At 47.3% G+C, this 18,201-nt stretch overlaps 1 protein-coding gene across 2 annotated transcripts in view; it reads right to left on the bottom strand.

The window, feature by feature from the left end:
* Positions 1-17,984, bottom strand: part of zeb2a (zinc finger E-box binding homeobox 2a) — a 56,720-nt gene extending 38,736 nt beyond the window's left edge. Inside the window, exons 1-2 of one of the 2 annotated variants that reach the window (XM_037109730.1) lie at positions 17,730-17,984; positions 16,577-16,716 (exon numbers count right to left, since the gene is read on the bottom strand). In XM_037109730.1, coding sequence (XP_036965625.1) covers positions 16,577-16,649 — 73 coding nt within the window. In that variant the 5' untranslated portion in view covers positions 16,650-16,716; positions 17,730-17,984. Of the gene's footprint in view, positions 1-16,576; positions 16,995-17,729 lie in introns of those variants that run through there. The other variant, XM_037109732.1, reaches the window with a different exon arrangement.
* Between the last annotated feature and the right edge of the window lie 217 nt (positions 17,985-18,201).

Raw genomic sequence — 18,201 nt, 5'->3', positions numbered from 1 at the left:
TAAATTGTTAGCATGAAATAAGCAATAATTTCAATGAGCCAGACGCTAAAGTGCTGGCATGTAGACCACTGTTAGCACAGAATGCTACAGTGATAGCATGGAGCTTATCATCACGTCACACTTTGCTAAACTAACTCGTAGCACAGACACGGAGATTCTCTGACAGAAACTGACGGACAGGTGTGTCACGTGGCGGACATTTTGACTTCAGAGGCTTCATTCCATTTAGCTGTGTTAGCTCCAGGATCCTGATGTTGCTAATGCTAGTTCCACCTGTGCTTTTCCTTTTTAATAAATCATCTGCAGTAAAACACGTCCAGGACATATAAATATGTTTTTCACTGCGCCGTGCTTTGACCTCCACGTTTGACCCTGACTGACCGGATTTCAGCTTTTTCAGAGCGAGTTATTGATCGACCCGCTTTCGCCTGTTTTCCTGTCACATCATCACTGTTGCACCTCAATCCATGTGTGAACTGATCCAGACGTTAACATGCTTCATCTGTGTCACATCGATCCCACTAAAAAAACTGATCAGAGACGCGTCGCAACATGGCCGCCAACAAACAGCGATAGAGACACAACGCGCAGAGTAAACACACAGCGACCGGCGAGGGAAGGAAAGAAAAGGAAAAGCACACACACATCAATGACCTCCATTGAATCTGCTCCCTTTGAGCGAGACACAAACAGCCAATGAGCGCGCACAAAGCCGGCCTTTCAAGTTCATCTGGACTGATGTAATAAAATTGACACATGGAGTCGGTTGAATTCTGGGGCGCCTGTTACCTAAACTCTCATTTCCAAAGCACTGTCACCTCCCCTCACTGCAAATGAATCAATTACAGAGCAGTATAATCCTGTTAGGGGGGAGATGAATGCATACCTCCCCGTTGGCAGGTGCTGGCAGGCTGAAGGGGCTTATTGGAGCAGGCGATATCAAAGCTGGGGGTTTTATCTGCCACATTAGAACCACTGCAAACCAGCGAGTACAAGCCGCTGTGCTGCGCTCGCTGTCTTAGCCTGCACAATGAAATACTATTCAAAATGGTAATGTTACAAACAAAACCTGAGCACATCTCTGCAGATTCACAGAGTGTTTATTTCAGTCAGAATTAACGACACTTCTTCTTCTGCTGCGGCTTCATTTCCTCTCAGATGAACCTTCAGAGTTCCTCCACTCTGTTTACACAGCATACATACAGACACAGTGTGTGTAGTGTGCAGTGTGTAGTGTAGTGTAGTGTGTGTTGCAGCAACACTTCTTTTTTACTGCAGCTGTTTCATCAAATGGAAAAAATCAACATTCAATTGAACTCAGAGGTCTGAGAGCTTCTGCGGACTTTGTGCCTTTTTGCAACCAGAAAGACATTTTCATCTTGAGAACACAGTTCTGGAGAACTTGTGGTTGTGAGTGCTGAGATGCACTGCTGGACCTGAAGACTGGACCGATACCAGTCATGTCTGTAAGTCTGCTTCTAGATTTCAGCACTAGAACTTGAAATCCAAAAGTTGTTCCTGCGGAGGTCAGCAGGGAGGCGATGACAGCAGTGAGTCCGGGTGAGAAAGTAACTAAGTACGACAGTAACTGACGCTGCGTTAGCTACGTGGGCTCAGCAACAACAGCAGAGTCAGTATCTGCTGAATAAACAACTTCATGATGAATGACAGAGGAGGAGCGTCCTCAGATACACAACATGCAACATTAACTCAGCTCTAAGATCTCTGGAGACACTGTGAGTCTAACATGGACCCGACAAACATGGCAGAACCTGCAGGAGTCTGACAGTCTGACACAGACCTCCCGTCACGTTGTCCAGATTTACAAATGAACAACTCGAGCTTCAGGTCGTCTGTGATTTTGTTTAAAGATTCAAGTTTTTAGTTTCTGATTCGAGGATTTGGCTCCAAAACTCAACACAGAGTTTTAAACCCTGAGTTGTGTTCAAATCGTATAATTAATAATGGTTTCTTGACAAAGTTCTGTGTTTGACGTCACCCAGCTGTGAGGGCCGAGTTCACAAACGTGGAGGTTTATTGTCAGGTACAACTGGTGCTGTTGGAGGCTGCGGGGCAGTGGAGGGTGAGGTGGGGGGGGGGGGGGGGGGGGTGAGTCGGTGGGAACCAACAATCCAGCTCATTGTTTCGGCGGTGGCGGCGCTCCTGGGCGCGCTCAGCTCCGACACATTCACAAGGTCCAATCTGTCTGGCAGCGGCGGCCGACATTCTGAAGCACCTTGTCAGATAACGCCTGAACCGCAGCGAGTCGCGGCCCGCGGGCAAAGAATGGAACCAACAATGACAGAGGGGCTGTGTGCAGCCAAGAGGGAGGACCGGGGGAGGACCGGGGGAGGAGGGGCGGGGTCAGAGACAACAAGATGGAGGGAGAGAAAGAGAGAGTGGGAGAAAGAGAGAAAGAGAGGAGGCAGGGGGAACAACTAAAGCCCCTGCTTCACCCTCCCCCACCTCCCCCCGCCTCCCCCCACCGTCGGCCCTGGCTCACCCAGACCATTGTGCACCCGGGGGGGTTCAGGAGATAAATGGCCGCATGTTAACCACGTTTGACAGGCCGCACAAAAGGGGACACCTCGGGTCCCATGACGCAACCTGTACACCCCCACCTCACCCCTCCACCTCACCCCTCCACCTCACCCCCACCTCACCCCTCCACCTCACCCCTCCACCTCACCCCCACCTCACCCCTCCACCTCACCCCTCCACCTCACCCCTCCACCTCACCCCCACCTCACCCCTCCACCTCACCCCCACCTCACCCCTCCACCTCACCCCCACCTCACCCCTCCACCTCACCCCTCCACCTACACCACCATCAACATCACCACCCGAACACAGGAGCTACAGGAGGACGGTCCTGCTGAAGACACACAGGGATCAGGTCCAGACAGGAAGTCACTTTCAGAATAAGAGCTTAATGATAACCAAAACCAGAACCAGTGGAGCAACCAATCAGAAAGTCCTCCTGCTGATCAATAACTAACTAATGTTCACTCTCATAATCAATTTAATTTCACCGACTGATCCTGAATCAGTGACCTGGTTCAATCTGACGGGTTTAGCCTGAGCGGAGCAGACGTCCAGCTGAGGGTTCAGTGAACGCATCACATCACTCTGTTTACAAACATGGTTTGCTCATTAGCATACTTCCCAGCATGCATTGTTTCAGGATTAATTGTTGACTGAGTCTCTTTTGATGGTGACGCTGTGATTCTAAACAATCAGTGAGTCGTTTTACATCCGATGATGATGATGATGATGATGATGTATTATTAAATGGATCAAAACAAAGAATTTATTTTAAACGTTATTTTCACGGTAACATTTTGTTTCATGAGGAGAAAATTATGTCACATTCTGTTTCTACATGTGGACGATCTGTAATCTACAGGTGAGACACAAACAGACGCACCTGAACTAGTTAAACTAACGATGAAGACTTGCTGGTCCAACTGCGTGTGATCATTTATAATTCACATGTGAAAAGTAAATCTGCACATCTGAAATTTACACACTTTAATTACACAATTTAGATTCACATGTGAGAGTCAACGTGTGAAACTCAGTTAATGTGGGACGTTCTCTTAACTTTGTCTTTCAGACAGTGAAAACATTCAGTTCTCCGGGGACCCACGAGGTCTGGGACCATGGTGGACCTTTACCAGACGACGGCGGTGCTGAAACCTTCTCAGCGTGTTTCTGCATGATGCTGCAGTTTCACCACATCTGTCTGCAGCTCGTCTGTGTTCAGATGTAATAAATCACTGTGGACAAAAGCAGCAGAGAGCCGGAGAATGAAGCGTCTGTCAGCCTCAGTTCGGGCTGAAGGCTGGGAGGATATCTGGGGCTGGGGGGCTGCTTCGGGTTGGAGGGGGGATTATTCTCCTCCGCTAACCTTTTCAGCTCTGCCTGCTCCTTTGATGGCTGACAGGACTCACAAAGGCACCTGCCCCATCCCCGAGTATCCCCCTGCCTCCCCCTGCTCTCCTCCCCTGACCTGACCGGCATTCCTGGCCCACAGGGGGTCCTCCCCATGGCTACCTTTACACCCCCGCCCCCCTCAGACCACAGTCTGGTAATCCCACAGCAAACAAGGTTGTGCCGGCTCAGAAAACACGCACGAGACTTCTCACAGCCGCTCGGCTACAAGGTGGACAACCGACGCAGCCTGTCACCGTGGGAAACAAGATGGGATAAAACACATCATTGCAATGCATTATGGGATGGAACTGATGGGAAGATGTGAAGGTGCACAGACGAGTGTGAGCCGGATCAGCAGCAGGAACACAAAGACGAGCAAATCAAAGGACAACGACTTTAAACTCTCTAAAGTCTCTGAAGTCTGGTTCATTTCAGAGACAAGATCACTTTGTTTTTAACAACATTTGTCAGTGAATCAATAAAATTAAAACCACAAACTCTCATTTTATATGAAAACACTTTTTCTAATAATGAAGTTTTTATATTTGTGATGATGGAAATGCATTTTTTAATTTCTTCGCTCAGCTGCAGAGGTCTTTAAAGGAACATAGACTTCTACAAACTCAGGACAAAAATGTGCCGAGTGGAAGATATAAAGACACACACACACACACACACACACACACACACACACACACAGTGTTGTCTCTTTTATTCACAGTTAAACAAAACTCTGCCGTCACGCCGTTTAGCTCAATAAAAATGTCCGACAGCCGTAACCCTTCATCAGACTCCAGCTGTCACTCACAAACCTGACTGAGTGTGTGTGTGTGTGTGTGTGTGTGAGGACAATAAGATGGACAGAAATGTTAAAGTGTCCGTGAAGCTCCTTCAGCCTCTGACATCACTCCAGGCCCCGCCCACTCAAACAACCAATCAGAGGACACAAACTGGTTCATTCGTTAGTGTGAAAACAACTGGGCCTGATGAGAACTGTAAAGACTCAACCATCACAGTTCTCAGTATGTTAATGAGCAAAAAGTTCAAACAAACAGCTGAAGACTTTCTGTCACGTCTGTGTCGGCTGGATGAAGACGACTGTCGTTTGAGATGAATCGACATTTTAGACGACTTTATGAACGTGATGCAGCATTATTACTTTTTCTACTTATTATATCAAAACAAAGACGACGACCACGAATACTTCTAGGTTTCAAATGAAAAAGTAATTTAAGGTTGATCTGAGTGAGTGAAACAGTTGTTACTGAGAGTCCAGAATGGGGTTACGGTTATCACCGTCTGAGATCTGTGTTTTAGATCAGGTTGCTCCGGTTCAGGTCTCTGATGTTTGTGGTCTCTGGTGTTCGTGTCTCGTGGTCTCTGGTGTTTGTGTCTCGTGGTCTCTGGTGTTCGTGTCTCGTGGTCTCTGGTGTTCGTGTCTCGTGGTCTCTGGTGTTCGTGTCTCGTGGTCTCTGGTGTTTGTGTCTCGGTGGTCTCTGGTTTTCGTGTCTCGTGGTCTCTGGTGTTCGTGTCTCGTGGTCTCTGGTGTTTGTGTCTCGGTGGTCTCTGGTGTTCGTGTCTCGTGGTCTCTGGTGTTCGTGTCTCGTGGTCTCTGGTGTTCGTGTCTCGTGGTCTCTGGTGTTTGTGTCTCGGTGGTCTCTGGTGTTCGTGTCTCGTGGTCTCTGGTGTTTGTGTCTCGTGGTCTCTGGTGTTCGTGTCTCGTGGTCTCTGGTGTTTGTGTCTCGTGGTCTCTGGTGTTCGTGTCTCGTGGTCTCTGGTGTTTGTGTCTCGTGGTCTCTGGTGTTCGTGTTTCGTGGTCTCTGGTGTTCGTGTCTCGTGGTCTCTGGTGTTTGTGTCTCGGTGGTCTCTGGTGTTTGTGTCTCGGTGGTCTCTGGTGTTCGTGTCTCGTGGTCTCTGGTGTTCGTGTCTCGTGGTCTCTGTTGTTTGTGTCTCGTGGTCTCTGGTGTTTGTGTCTCGGTGGTCTCTGGTGTTCGTGTACTCTTGGTCTCTGGTGTTCGTGTCTCGGTGGTCTCTGGTGTTCGTGTCTCGTGGTCTCTGGTGTTCGTGTCTCGGTGGTCTCTGGTGTTTGTGTCTCGTGGTCTCTGGTGTTCGTGTCTCGTGGTCTCTGGTGTTCGTGTCTCGTGGTCTCTGGTGTTTGTGTCTCGTGGTCTCTGGTGTTTGTGTCTCGTGGTCTCTGGTGTTCGTGTTTCGTGGTCTCTGGTGTTCGTGTCTCGTGGTCTCTGGTGTTTGTGTCTCGGTGGTCTCTGGTGTTTGTGTCTCGGTGGTCTCTGGTGTTCGTGTCTCGTGGTCTCTGGTGTTCGTGTCTCGTGGTCTCTGTTGTTTGTGTCTCGTGGTCTCTGGTGTTTGTGTCTCGGTGGTCTCTGGTGTTTGTGTCTCGGTGGTCTCTGGTGTTCGTGTCTCGTGGTCTCTGGTGTTCGTGTCTCGTGGTCTCTGTTGTTTGTGTCTCGTGGTCTCTGGTGTTTGTGTCTCGGTGGTCTCTGGTGTTCGTGTACTCTTGGTCTCTGGTGTTCGTGTCTCGGTGGTCTCTGGTGTTCGTGTCTCGTGGTCTCTGGTGTTCGTGTCTCGGTGGTCTCTGGTGTTTGTGTCTCGTGGTCTCTGGTGTTCGTGTCTCGTGGTCTCTGGTGTTCGTGTCTCGTGGTCTCTGGTGTTTGTGTCTCGTGGTCTCTGGTGTTTGTGTCTCGTGGTCTCTGGTGTTCGTGTTTCGTGGTCTCTGGTGTTCGTGTCTCGTGGTCTCTGGTGTTTGTGTCTCGGTGGTCTCTGGTGTTTGTGTCTCGGTGGTCTCTGGTGTTCGTGTCTCGTGGTCTCTGGTGTTCGTGTCTCGTGGTCTCTGTTGTTTGTGTCTCGTGGTCTCTGGTGTTTGTGTCTCGGTGGTCTCTGGTGTTCGTGTACTCTTGGTCTCTGGTGTTCGTGTCTCGGTGGTCTCTGGTGTTCGTGTCTCGTGGTCTCTGGTGTTCGTGTCTCGGTGGTCTCTGGTGTTTGTGTCTCGTGGTCTCTGGTGTTCGTGTCTCGTGGTCTCTGGTGTTCGTGTCTCGTGGTCTCTGGTGTTTGTGTCTCGTGGTCTCTGGTGTTCGTGTCTCGTGGTCTCTGGTGTTTGTGTCTCGTGGTCTCTGGTGTTCGTGTCTCGTGGTCTCTGGTGTTTGTGTACTCTTGGTCTCTGGTGTTCGTGTCTCGTGGTCTCTGGTGTTCGTGTCTCGTGGTCTCTGGTGTTCGTGTCTCGTGGTCTCTGGTGTTTGTGTACTCTTGGTCTCTGGTGTTCGTGTCTCGTGGTCTCTGGTGTTCGTGTCTCGTGGTCTCTGGTGTTCGTGTCTCGTGGTCTCTGGTGTTCGTGTCTCGTGGTCTCTGGTGTTCGTGTCTCGTGGTCTCTGGTGTTCGTGTCTCGTGGTCTCTGGTGTTCGTGTCTTGTGGTCACGCTGCAGCGCTGCCATCTCACCGCGGCTGCAGAGGTGGAGGAGAAGTTTCCTTCAGCTGGACTCTGCGGAGCAGCTTTGACAGGAGTGTCAGCTCAGATACCTCAGACTGAGAGGTCACTTCAGCAGGACTTCCCCCCGAGGCTGCCGGGTCGCACCGAGCAGCGCTCCTCAGCCTCATTACTCTAATTGGTAGATCTGTGACCAGGAAGTGGTGTCCTTTCATCGCGGCCTGAAACCCTGCTGATCTGATCTGGCCTGAGGAGGTTTACGCTCTGAGAACGGAGAGGCCAAGTGGACGAACAAATCCTCCTGGACACAAGAGGTGGAAGTCACTGGACTCCTCCACGAGACTCAAATTCTGACTGAGTTATCAGAGAAGAAGAAATCAACGGTTCAGCTGCTCGGATCAGGAAACTAGAACCTGGTTCGAATCTCACGTGTGTGAAATAAATCCATCAGAGCTGAGCAGCAAAGTGTTTATCAGAGCAGATCAAAGATGGCTTTTTAAAAACTAAGTTCAGCCCAATGAACATCTGCTCCAAAGAGAAGCCAGAGACCACTGTTCAAGGCCGTTTCAGCATCCGTGGAACCACTGGATGTTTTTAATGTGACATCTGGACATTTTCCAGCTGTGTTTGTGGAGACAGAACCAGGTGTTTTACTAAAAATAACCCAGAAGTTCTTGTCTCAACACTCAACAGAAACGCTGTGAGGACATATAATTAAAAAATTAACCCAAAGAAAAAGGAATATTTCAACATATCTATGGTTTGAAGGAAAGTGACATGCTGACATTTATTCAGGTGATGGAGTCGTCGTGACAAAAGTTGTTTTCTACGACAACGACACAGTTTTGTTCTTTTGTGATACTTCCATCGACACGTTGAGACATTCTTTACCTTTTTGTGAGTTTTCATGACTCTCTTATATTCTTTCTGTGCTGATGATGACAATGAAGATTAATTTCTAATCCGACAACAAAGATAAACAATCACGTGGTGTCTGTATTTTCATGATATTGAGGCATTTCAAACCTTCTTGAATCACAAAGTCTTGTTGTAATTTTGTATCTGGTTCAAAGATGACTGTGAGTTCTTGAGTCCCTGTTGACGATGATGATGCATTTTTACGCCATTCTTTGACTTTGACAACAAACCAGTGAGTTGTTTTTGTTGTTTCAGCTCAGTGTGGACACACTTCCTGCTGCCTGGCACTGAAAATGAAACCTGTAGCTTCTGTTCTCGTCAACAGATATTAAACCAAAGTTTCTCAACGACTAATCATCTACATTCAACTGTTACAGATGACATTTCTGACCCTGAACTCTCAGGATGAACCCGACATGAGGAGGATGCAGATGTTCGACACACCTGTACCTGCCCACTGCTGTCCTGAGGCGTTCAGGGACAGCTGGACAACACAGTGTTCAGGACAACAGAACAGCAGCAACAGATCCAGAGTTCTCCTGAAGCGAACGACAGCTGAGCTCTGATTGGATTGATTTCAAACTGATTTCAAACAGACACAGAGGTGGGCGGAGCCTGCAGCTATGGGACAGAGGTACAGGGGGGCGTTCGGGGGGGTCGAGTCATTCAGCCGTACGCTGGCGGTCTGGACACACAGATGTCATGACACCTTAATCCAGCCATCCGTTATTGATTGTTCCATATGTGTGTGACCTTGCCGCAGGAGCTCGGCCAATCAAACGAACCGTTCCGATGAGGGAGGGGCCAACGACAACAACTGCAGCGGATTCACACAGAACCTGAACAGGTTTGTTTCTCTGTGAAGAACTCTGATCTGTTAAAACCTCCTCTGATGGTCGACAGGCATCAGAGGAAGAAGTCTGAATTATCAGACACACCTGTTCACCTGTGTGATCCAATAATGTGCCCAATAAACCACAACTCCTAAACACTAAAACACCAAAACTGATCAGAACTAAAAGAAATGATATTGCAAAAAAGTAGTTCAAAAAAGGGGGAAGTAACAAAATTATAAAGTAAAAATATAAAAAACTAGAAAAAGACAAAAAAGTCCCACAAATAAATCAAGAAAATGTAATAAAATACAATTTGTAAAGACCCATTACAGGAAATATAAGGTAAATACAGTAAAATGAATACAAAGTATGACAACAATGTAGAAACCATTAAGTAAATGTAATAAAATATTACTATTCTAAAAGTTATTTGTAAAGTAAAAAATTAGAATTAGTCTCAAGTTCAGTTAGTGTTGCATTGTGGAAAAATATCCACAGCAAACTAATCACAATAAGTGTTTTTCATCCAGAAATTAATAAAACTACAGATTCTGAAGTCAAACGTCTGAAATGTGTCATCTTATTTCAGCGCAGCAGTTTATTTGATGCTGTGTCATGTTGTGTTTGTGTCTCAGTGTTTCCGTCCTGAACGTCTCTGTTAGTGTTTGTTATTTCAGCGTTATCAGCCAGCGTCCTCCTGTCGTCTCTGCACTGACGTACCTCCGCTCTGACCTTGGTGAATCCGGCCTGTTTAGGCTAACGGCGACAAAATGTCACCGGGCGACTCTGAAGCTCACTCATGAAGAAAATGTGCACATGGCAGGGGGGAGGAGGGGGGAGGAGGGGGGAGGCGATATGACAATACACGCATGTCAGTCACCTTGAAACATTCAAACACCAGAGGAGTTTTTACACCAACACCATTCCACTGCACTGATGCATCATGGGAGGCGTAGGAGACGTCTGAGGAGTTTTTGTTGTTGGCGGCACAGTGACGAGCTTTGTGTGAGAGCAGAAGAAGAAGAAGAAGAAGAAGAAGAAGAAGAAGAAGAAGAAGAAGAAGAGAGCAGTAACGTGTGCCACAGATGTTATCAGAGGAGCTGTGGAGGTGGAGGCAGGCAGGTGGAGGAGGGCGGTGGTGTTTAATACACACAAGCTGGACGGTTTAATAAATGTGTAGCTGCAGAGACTGAAGGACACTCGACTTTATCGTGATCTAATCCTCCTGCAGCGTCTTTATGTCTCTGTGTGCTGATATCTGTGACGTCTTGTTCTCTAAAGGTGCTGAAAGTTATTTTACTTTCTCGACTTTTTCTACAGACAATCTTGAAACTATACAAATTGCAAAAGTGAAAAATAAAGAAAAAACATACAGACTCTGTGTCCACTGGAGTCGATTAATCTCCAGAATCAGGGAAATAAACAAATCTTGAAACAAAAAATCTCTAAAGTGAAGAAAACGAAAAAAATCCATAAATTACTAAAATCAAGATTATAAGAAAAAATTCATCAAATCTCAAAATCTCAATGAAAATAAAAGTCTCAGAATCATTAATAATAATAAAAAAAACTAACATTTCCTAAAAATTTTGAAAAAAATGAAATCTTGAATCAAAAAATTGAAGAGAAAAAACTTCAATAAAAAATCTCAAAATCGTTTAAAACAATAATTAATAATCCTGAATAGTCGCACATTGTCTTCAGGTGACAAAATCAGACAACCATGAAGCAACTGGAGTAAAAAATATTAAAAATAAATCACAACGAACATGAATGATGACAGGTCATGGGACTGTGATGTCACTGTGATGTCACTCTGTGGTGGCTCGCGCCTACAGACGCTGCTGTTATTGTTGTTCTCTGTGTGTTTTATTTTGGCGGGGTGGTGTTGGGGGGGTGTATTAACCAGACTTCCTGTTGTTAATATAATGTGTCTCTGCCCGCTGCAGCTTTATCTGCTGCACCTCCCCGAACAAAAGGCCCCTTCTTCCCATGGCGGGGCCCCGGCTCCTCCTCCGCTGTCCAACCAGAGGTGTTTGGTGAAGTAAATCTGCCTAAATCCTGGAGGGGGGGTGGCGACGGGTGAGGAGGGGGATGAAGGTGAATAAAGATAATCTGCTTTTCTTAACAATAAAACAGCTCCGGGACGGGAGGGAGGAGAAAAATTAGGAATTCATATCACATGGTGCATTTTAAACTTGATTCCTGACCTGTTAAGAAGCAGCTGAGCTCCGACACAAAGCTGCCCGGCTCACTGAGGGACAGTACAGCAGCCTCGAGGGGCCCCCAGGGGCCAGCAGGGCCCCCCAGAGACAGGATGTGTGACAACAGCAGGTTTAGAGAGGAAACGTCGTTTGAACTTTTATCTTTGAACTGTGAGAGGGTGATTTTACACCTGCGTAGTGAGGACGCTGAGCATTGTGGGGACATTAGAGAAACATTGTCCGCTGTGCTCCAAGTCTCCACAGCCCCGAGAGCCCACACTGATTTAAAAGATGTTATCTACATCCTATTTTAATCTGAATTATTCACTGTAGCTGGAAAGCTAAAGTCTTAGCATGCACCCCGTCCCCGTGGAGAAAGTCCCCAGACTCCCTTCACAAATGTGTCAGTTTAGTGAGTTGTTGAGTTGGAGACACTTTATAAACTCTGTGAAACTCTGTCTCTGACTCATTCTGCATTATTTGGACCTTCTTGTTAATTCGGCAAATGTTCTACATGAACTTCTTTCTGTCTTTGAGTAGAAGTCCAGAGATGCCCGGGAACCCAAACTAGTTTGAAAATACTTTATTTACACCCTCGATGCACAGTGCACAATGACTTTATATCATCAGGAGGAGGAGAGGAGGACTTTATATCATCAGGAGGAGGAGAGCAGGACTTTATATCATCAGGAGGAGGAGAGGAGGACTTTATATCATCAGGAGGAGGAGAGCAGGACTTTATATCATCAGGAGGAGGAGAGGAGGACTTTATATCATCAGGAGGAGGAGAGGAGGACTGTTCCTTTAACGTCCCCACAGTCCACAGTGTCCTCACTTAGCAGGTGTAAAAGTATCTTTTACAGGTTTGATGGGTTTGCTAATTTTATTTCTACTTTTCAGGGATTTTTAAAGTGGAGACTGTTGTCCTGATGTTGTGAAACAGAAAACTGAACATCACTCCTTCTTTAATTTCTTTGATATTTCCTTGCGATGCTTCCTGCAGCTGCAGTCGACTCTCTCTCTCTCTCTCTCTCTCTCTGTAAGTCTTTCTGTCAAACGTCCATCTGTCCGTCTGTAACTCTGTCTGTCCATCACAGCGTCTATATGGGGCACAAACACCTTCCCTCCACCTTACATCCTCCTTTCTTTAACCTCCTTTTCTTTCCACTTCACCTCCCTCCTTTTCTCCCTCCTCCATCTTTTCTTCTCGAGCTCTTTTCATCTGGGACGATGCCGAGCCGAGCGGCCCGGCGGCGGTGAGCGGGTCTGAATTGTGATTAAGAACGAAGAGAGAGGAGCTGCTTTTCTTTGTTCTGCCCTCGGGGAGGTGTTTACTGAAGGGGGGTGAAACATGGTGGAGCTGATATGAAAGACATTCAGGTCAGTGAGGATGACGGAGTACAGTGTTCGGATCAGGAGACGCTCACAAGAGTTTGTATGTGTGTTAAAGGGACAAACAGGTGCTCAGGAAATGAGTCTCTCTGTGCTGCTCATCACACCAAACTCCACTCAAAAAACAAGCAAATTAATCTGCAAGAGAGCCAATTTGAATCTTTTCACTGATGCAGACACAAAATCACCTTTTCCTCAAACTTAAGGATCGATCAGACGAGTGACACCAGATGAATGATTTCAGCTCTAAAATCAAAATGTTTTGGACAGAAAAGATTTTTTCTAAATCCTAAAACCAGCAGCAGAGAATCACAAACACATCACAGCTGTCACTAATTTCTTCTAATAATTATAATTATCAGTTTTCTTTTTATCTAAATGTGTCTGAAACCTGCAGCAGATTTCAGAGTGTCAGAGACGAACAGACGACTGTGATGTTTAAACTCGTCTAATATTTAATAAAACAAGGCCGACTGTTGATTTTCACATTTTCTCTAAAAAGTCAGAAAAATGAATAAAGTGGATATTTGTTGGAAAAAGATTAAAAAATCTGATCGTCACATTCAGCCCCTAAAATATCTAATTGGTAAAAATGTGACGTCAAAGTGTCCTGAAAGCTTCACACTCATTTTATCTGACATCAGCGTGAGTCCGGCTGCAGGGACTTTTATTCACGCTGGATTCTGCACCGCAACAAGATAATGAAGGAAAAGTCGACTGAAGACGAGAAGCTCAAACAATGAATTCTTCCTCCACGTCTGAGCTGACGTAGCTCAGGGTTGAGTCTCAGACCTCAGACATGAAGGCCTCACAGTTCCTCTGTCACAGCAGCGTTTTAAAAAAATGTTGATTTTAAAGATCTGTGGACTCCAAACATGAAGATCTGTGATATAAAAGACATCAAATGTCTCCTGACGTCTGGCTGTAAAAAGGTTTCAGACCCTGAACGTGTCCTCAGCCCTCATCAAGTGTTCAGATCACTGAAATCTGACTAATGGAGGCAAAATGTCCACAAACATAATATTTATATAAAACTCCACACTGGTGATGTTTTTGAATGAATGTCTTGAATTACAGACGCTCATTTTCTGCATCGCAGGATCATAAAATATCATCACACAGGCGTCGACACTGAGGACTCGACGCTGCCGGCTGAACGTCCCAGTTTGAGTCCGAACAGAGACGTTTTATATTCTCATGTTATCAAGAAAATGTGAAGAAATGTGAAGAAAAGCATCTGAAATAATTTCAACCCGTCTGTCACGACGGCTCGCTTCAGACTGAGACCTTTAACAAACCATCCAGGCTGATTCACACTGTGTTCACATTAATGAAGCTAAAATGTCAAAAAAAATCTACATGAAATAACACATAAATCCAAAAACTCAGTCACTTCTGAATATAGATAACAGATTAATTAAAGCTCTCTGTGCATCACTCTGTTCTTAAACACACTGAGTTTCATCCCACCGTCACCATCACGGAGCACAACGACCAAACGTCTCAGTCAGAGTCTGAAAACAGACATTTTATAATCTCATGCTGTCAAGAAAATGTAAAGAAATGTAAAGAAAAACACCTGAAATCATTTCAACCGTCGGTCACAGCGGCTCGCTTCAGGCTGAGACCTTTAACAGAGTCATCGTCACGCTGTGGCTTCATTTCCTGTCTGATCTACACTGAGACTGACTGACACAAGTCAAACACATGAAGCACACAGGATGAAATCTGCCTCTACAAATGTCCCGGTGCTTTACAGAAATATCTGAGGCTCTTCCCAGATTAAACTGTGTGTCACGGCCTCCTCCTCGTGTGGATGAGCGAGCGGTCTGAGACGGTTCTGGTCTCGGTTCTGGTCTCTGTGACGGCTCGTCTCTGACAGATGTGCAGAAGTTGTGCTGGCAGTAAACTGTGGTGATCTGGTGTGAGCAGGTTGTAAACATGGAGACAGTAAACAGCAGCAGAGCGTCGCTCGCCCTCAGTGGACAATGACACGGCTGTGAGACATGTGGCATGAATGGTGCAGCAGGCGGCCTGACACGGCAAACATCTCCACCTGGACTCGTATCTGATCCAGCACCACCGGGTCCTGGACTTACAGTCGGGATCCTGCAGTAAACATTTCCCTTTTGCTGCTGCAGCGATCGGCTGATTGTAACACGACGCTGAGTTTGTCTGAGGATTCCTCGCTCGTTTCTTTAAATCTGACAAAAATGTTAATTTTATTTCTACAAACCACAATTACAGACTCGTCCCAGAGGGTTTTACGGTCTGCACGACATGCGACAGCCTCGTCATTAGAGCGTGGATTCAGATCAGCGAGAGCGCCACCAGAAAAATTAAAACGCTTTACTGGGAAATAAAAAGGGAGGAAACACAGCACACACACTCCATGAACGTCACACACACACATCAGCCAAATACAACCACAAAACTTTGTGAATTTAAAATCCACTTTTAAAGCTCAGAACACGTCAGACGAGAGGGGAACAATAAGAGCCAAACATCGCCACCAAACTCCATTCAATAATGGACGATTTAAAAAAAGAACCCTGGTGATAAAACAGCTGCAGCCTCACAGCTGGATGTGACGGACAGACACCCAGAGATGGAGCAGGCGGTTCAGTCTGCACAGATCCTGTTACACCAGGCCTTAATCTGCCCCCCACCTCCACCCTCCTCACCCCCATCAACAGCCCCCCCGGGACCCCGAGAGGAGGAGACGCCGCCGAATCCCCAGAAGAAGAAAAACCACCATGACATGAGGCGACGACGGGAGGAAACAAAACTTCAGGACGGAGCGAAAACGTTTCAATAAAGTCACATTTTCATTTAAATTACAAAACGTGATTTTTTTTTAAAACTACAATTTAAAGTCTGTAAAACGGGCGTTTCACAGAGCAGTCGGCTCACGTCAGTCAGCGAGCGTCCTGCTTTAAATTCTCCTGCTGCCTCTTTTGTGTTCATTTAAATGACGGATTGTGCCTTTAAATCAGCATGAAAGCTGAGTGTTAATGAGGCCTTAAAACTTATTTTTAGTGTCCGCGGAGCAGCTTTTATTGTCGCTCAGTTAACTCAAGAATTAAACGTGTGTGAGTTCGCAGCTGTGCGTCGAGCAGCTGAACGTAATAAATTTAAATAAGTGAAATAATGTTGGTTTCATTATTCAGGCTGCAGCACACACACAGAAATAAGAGTTTTTAAAGGGAGTTTGGAATGGGGGAATTAAACGGCTGATAATTAATAAAGACGATTAACATGAGAATAAATCAGCAGGAAAAAAAAGAGAATGTTTGTTTGTTTGTCGAGTTCCAACAAATAAACAAACAAACAAACAAACAGGAAATAAAAACATTTGAAACAAATTAAACTAAAATCGATTTGATGATTTTTAACAAAATAAAAAGAAACGAATTAAAACGAGTTTTTGTTTGGAAACAAATTAATTAAATCTCGTTTTCAGATGACATCATGTGTTTTGTGGTTGTCGGCTCGCGCGCGGTTCTGGTTCTGTTTGTTTCGGCCGCGTCACGAACACAAAGTCTCAGACAGACAAAGTGCTGAGGAGCGCGTGGAGGAGCCGCGCGGATCCACAGGTCCCCGCGCGGAGATAACGGTCCCGCTGCTCCTGCGCCCGGCCGGCGGGTCCCGGCGGGTCCCGGCGGGTCCCGGCCCCGCTCCATCACGCACAGACCCCCGCAGCCTCCACTAAACTCAAAGTCCCGTTAGAGGAACTTTTCGGGGTGTTTTGTGGACTCGGGGCGGCCCGGCCCGGCCCGGCCCGGCCCGGCCCGGCCCGCTCTGGGAGAGTTAGTTGCGGGACTGTGTGTGCTCGTGTGTGCGTGTCTTACCGTTCTTCCTCCGGGGGTTGGCCTGTTTTCGCCTCTTGCAGCGGGGACCCTCCGCCATGATCTCCTGCTTCATTGATAAGTGAGTCCAGTCCGCATGGGCTCCTCTCCGCTCCGCTGCTCCTCCCCGCCCCGCTCCGCTCCTGACAACCAGCACACACACAGTAAATCCCAGAACCAGACCCGCACTGAGACCCGCAGAACTTCAGGCCGAGTTAAACTCCATCCACTCTCTCTCTCTCTGCACTTTCTGACCGCTTTCTCTCTTTAGTTTGTTTGTTTTGTTGGAGCGCGTGCACCGAGCCGCCCGCCGCCCGCGTCCCGTCCGCCTGATCTGTGATGTGAGGAGCGACTGTGCTGGTCTGACAGAGGAGGAGGGACACACACACACACACACACACACACACACACACACACACACACACACACACACACACACACACACAGCCAAACAACTTTCTGATATCAAATATAAAAACTTGTTGATTATGGTTCTTGAGGCCTCATCGATCGATTATCGATCATCGATCAGTGATCAGTCATCGATCAGTGTATCAGGAAGCCGTGTGAGTGACAGCCGTGGCGGAGACGTGCCGTTATATAAGCAGCGGTAACACTCAGGCCCGCAGTGTAATGTGAGTGCGCAGGTCAATAAAACCAACACATCTTTACATTTCTCTTATTTTCTGTTTTTCTTCTGATAAAATGTTTAAAACAGACTTTAACACGCGGATGAAGGCTGAGACGGAAGCCTGACAGGGTCAATTAAATCTTCTGTAATCTTAATTTAATCTCATGTTCGCTTGTTTCATATTTTCCTTATTTTTCTGGAGAAACTCGGGTTGTCTCCGCCCGGCTGAGCGGCTGTGTGAGCGGGGAGCGGTGGCAGCAGGACGCGGGGACAGACCTCCTCCTCCCCGGCCTGCCTGCCGCTCTGCTCCCGCTGTCAGAGCGCAGAACCACCGCTCCGGTTCTCCTCCTCCATCATCCAGCACCTGGAGCTGAGCGCGCACCTCTCCTCTCACCTGTCCGCGCAGGTAGAGCAGCTCAGGTAACGGGCGCTTTGATTGGCTCCTGGAAGAGAGCAATGAGAGAGGAGAGGAGAGGAGAGGAGAGGAGAGGAGAGGAGGAGAGGAGAGGAGGAGAGGAGACCTACCGGAGTGCGTCCTCCTGCTGATCAGACGCAGAAAGAACAGAAAAGTGCTGCAGCGCGCACCTCCTCCCTAAAACATGAACAAATGTGGCTGTGCTCTCCGAAGTGTCCAGAGGTGTGTCCCGGTGTGTCCCGGTGTGTCCTGAGGTGTCCCGGTGTCTCCCGGTGTTGCGCAGCGCGGTGGCCGGGAGGGGAGCGTCGGTCCGGGCTGCAGGTCGGGACTGATCCAGTGACGCCTCCTCCCGCAGCCTGTCACCGCGTTTTTATTTTTTTATTTCCTGCAACATAAACAGGCGCGAGACCCTCCACCACCTCCACCACCACGCGCCACCTATCTTCACGCGGAGGGATAATTAAGGAGTGCCCCCCCCCCCTCCTCTGATCCGGATCACTCTTTGTTCCGGATCAGTTGGAGGTCTCAGGGTCTACATCAGCAGCTCGTGCTTCGCTGAAAACAAACTGCAGCGCCAAAGCT

This window comes from Acanthopagrus latus, chromosome 9 (assembly GCF_904848185.1).
Source record: "Acanthopagrus latus isolate v.2019 chromosome 9, fAcaLat1.1, whole genome shotgun sequence".
Taxonomy (NCBI): Eukaryota; Metazoa; Chordata; class Actinopteri; order Spariformes; family Sparidae; genus Acanthopagrus; species Acanthopagrus latus.
Note: the sequence above shows the minus strand (reverse complement) of the source record. Positions and strands in the feature narration are given on the sequence as shown.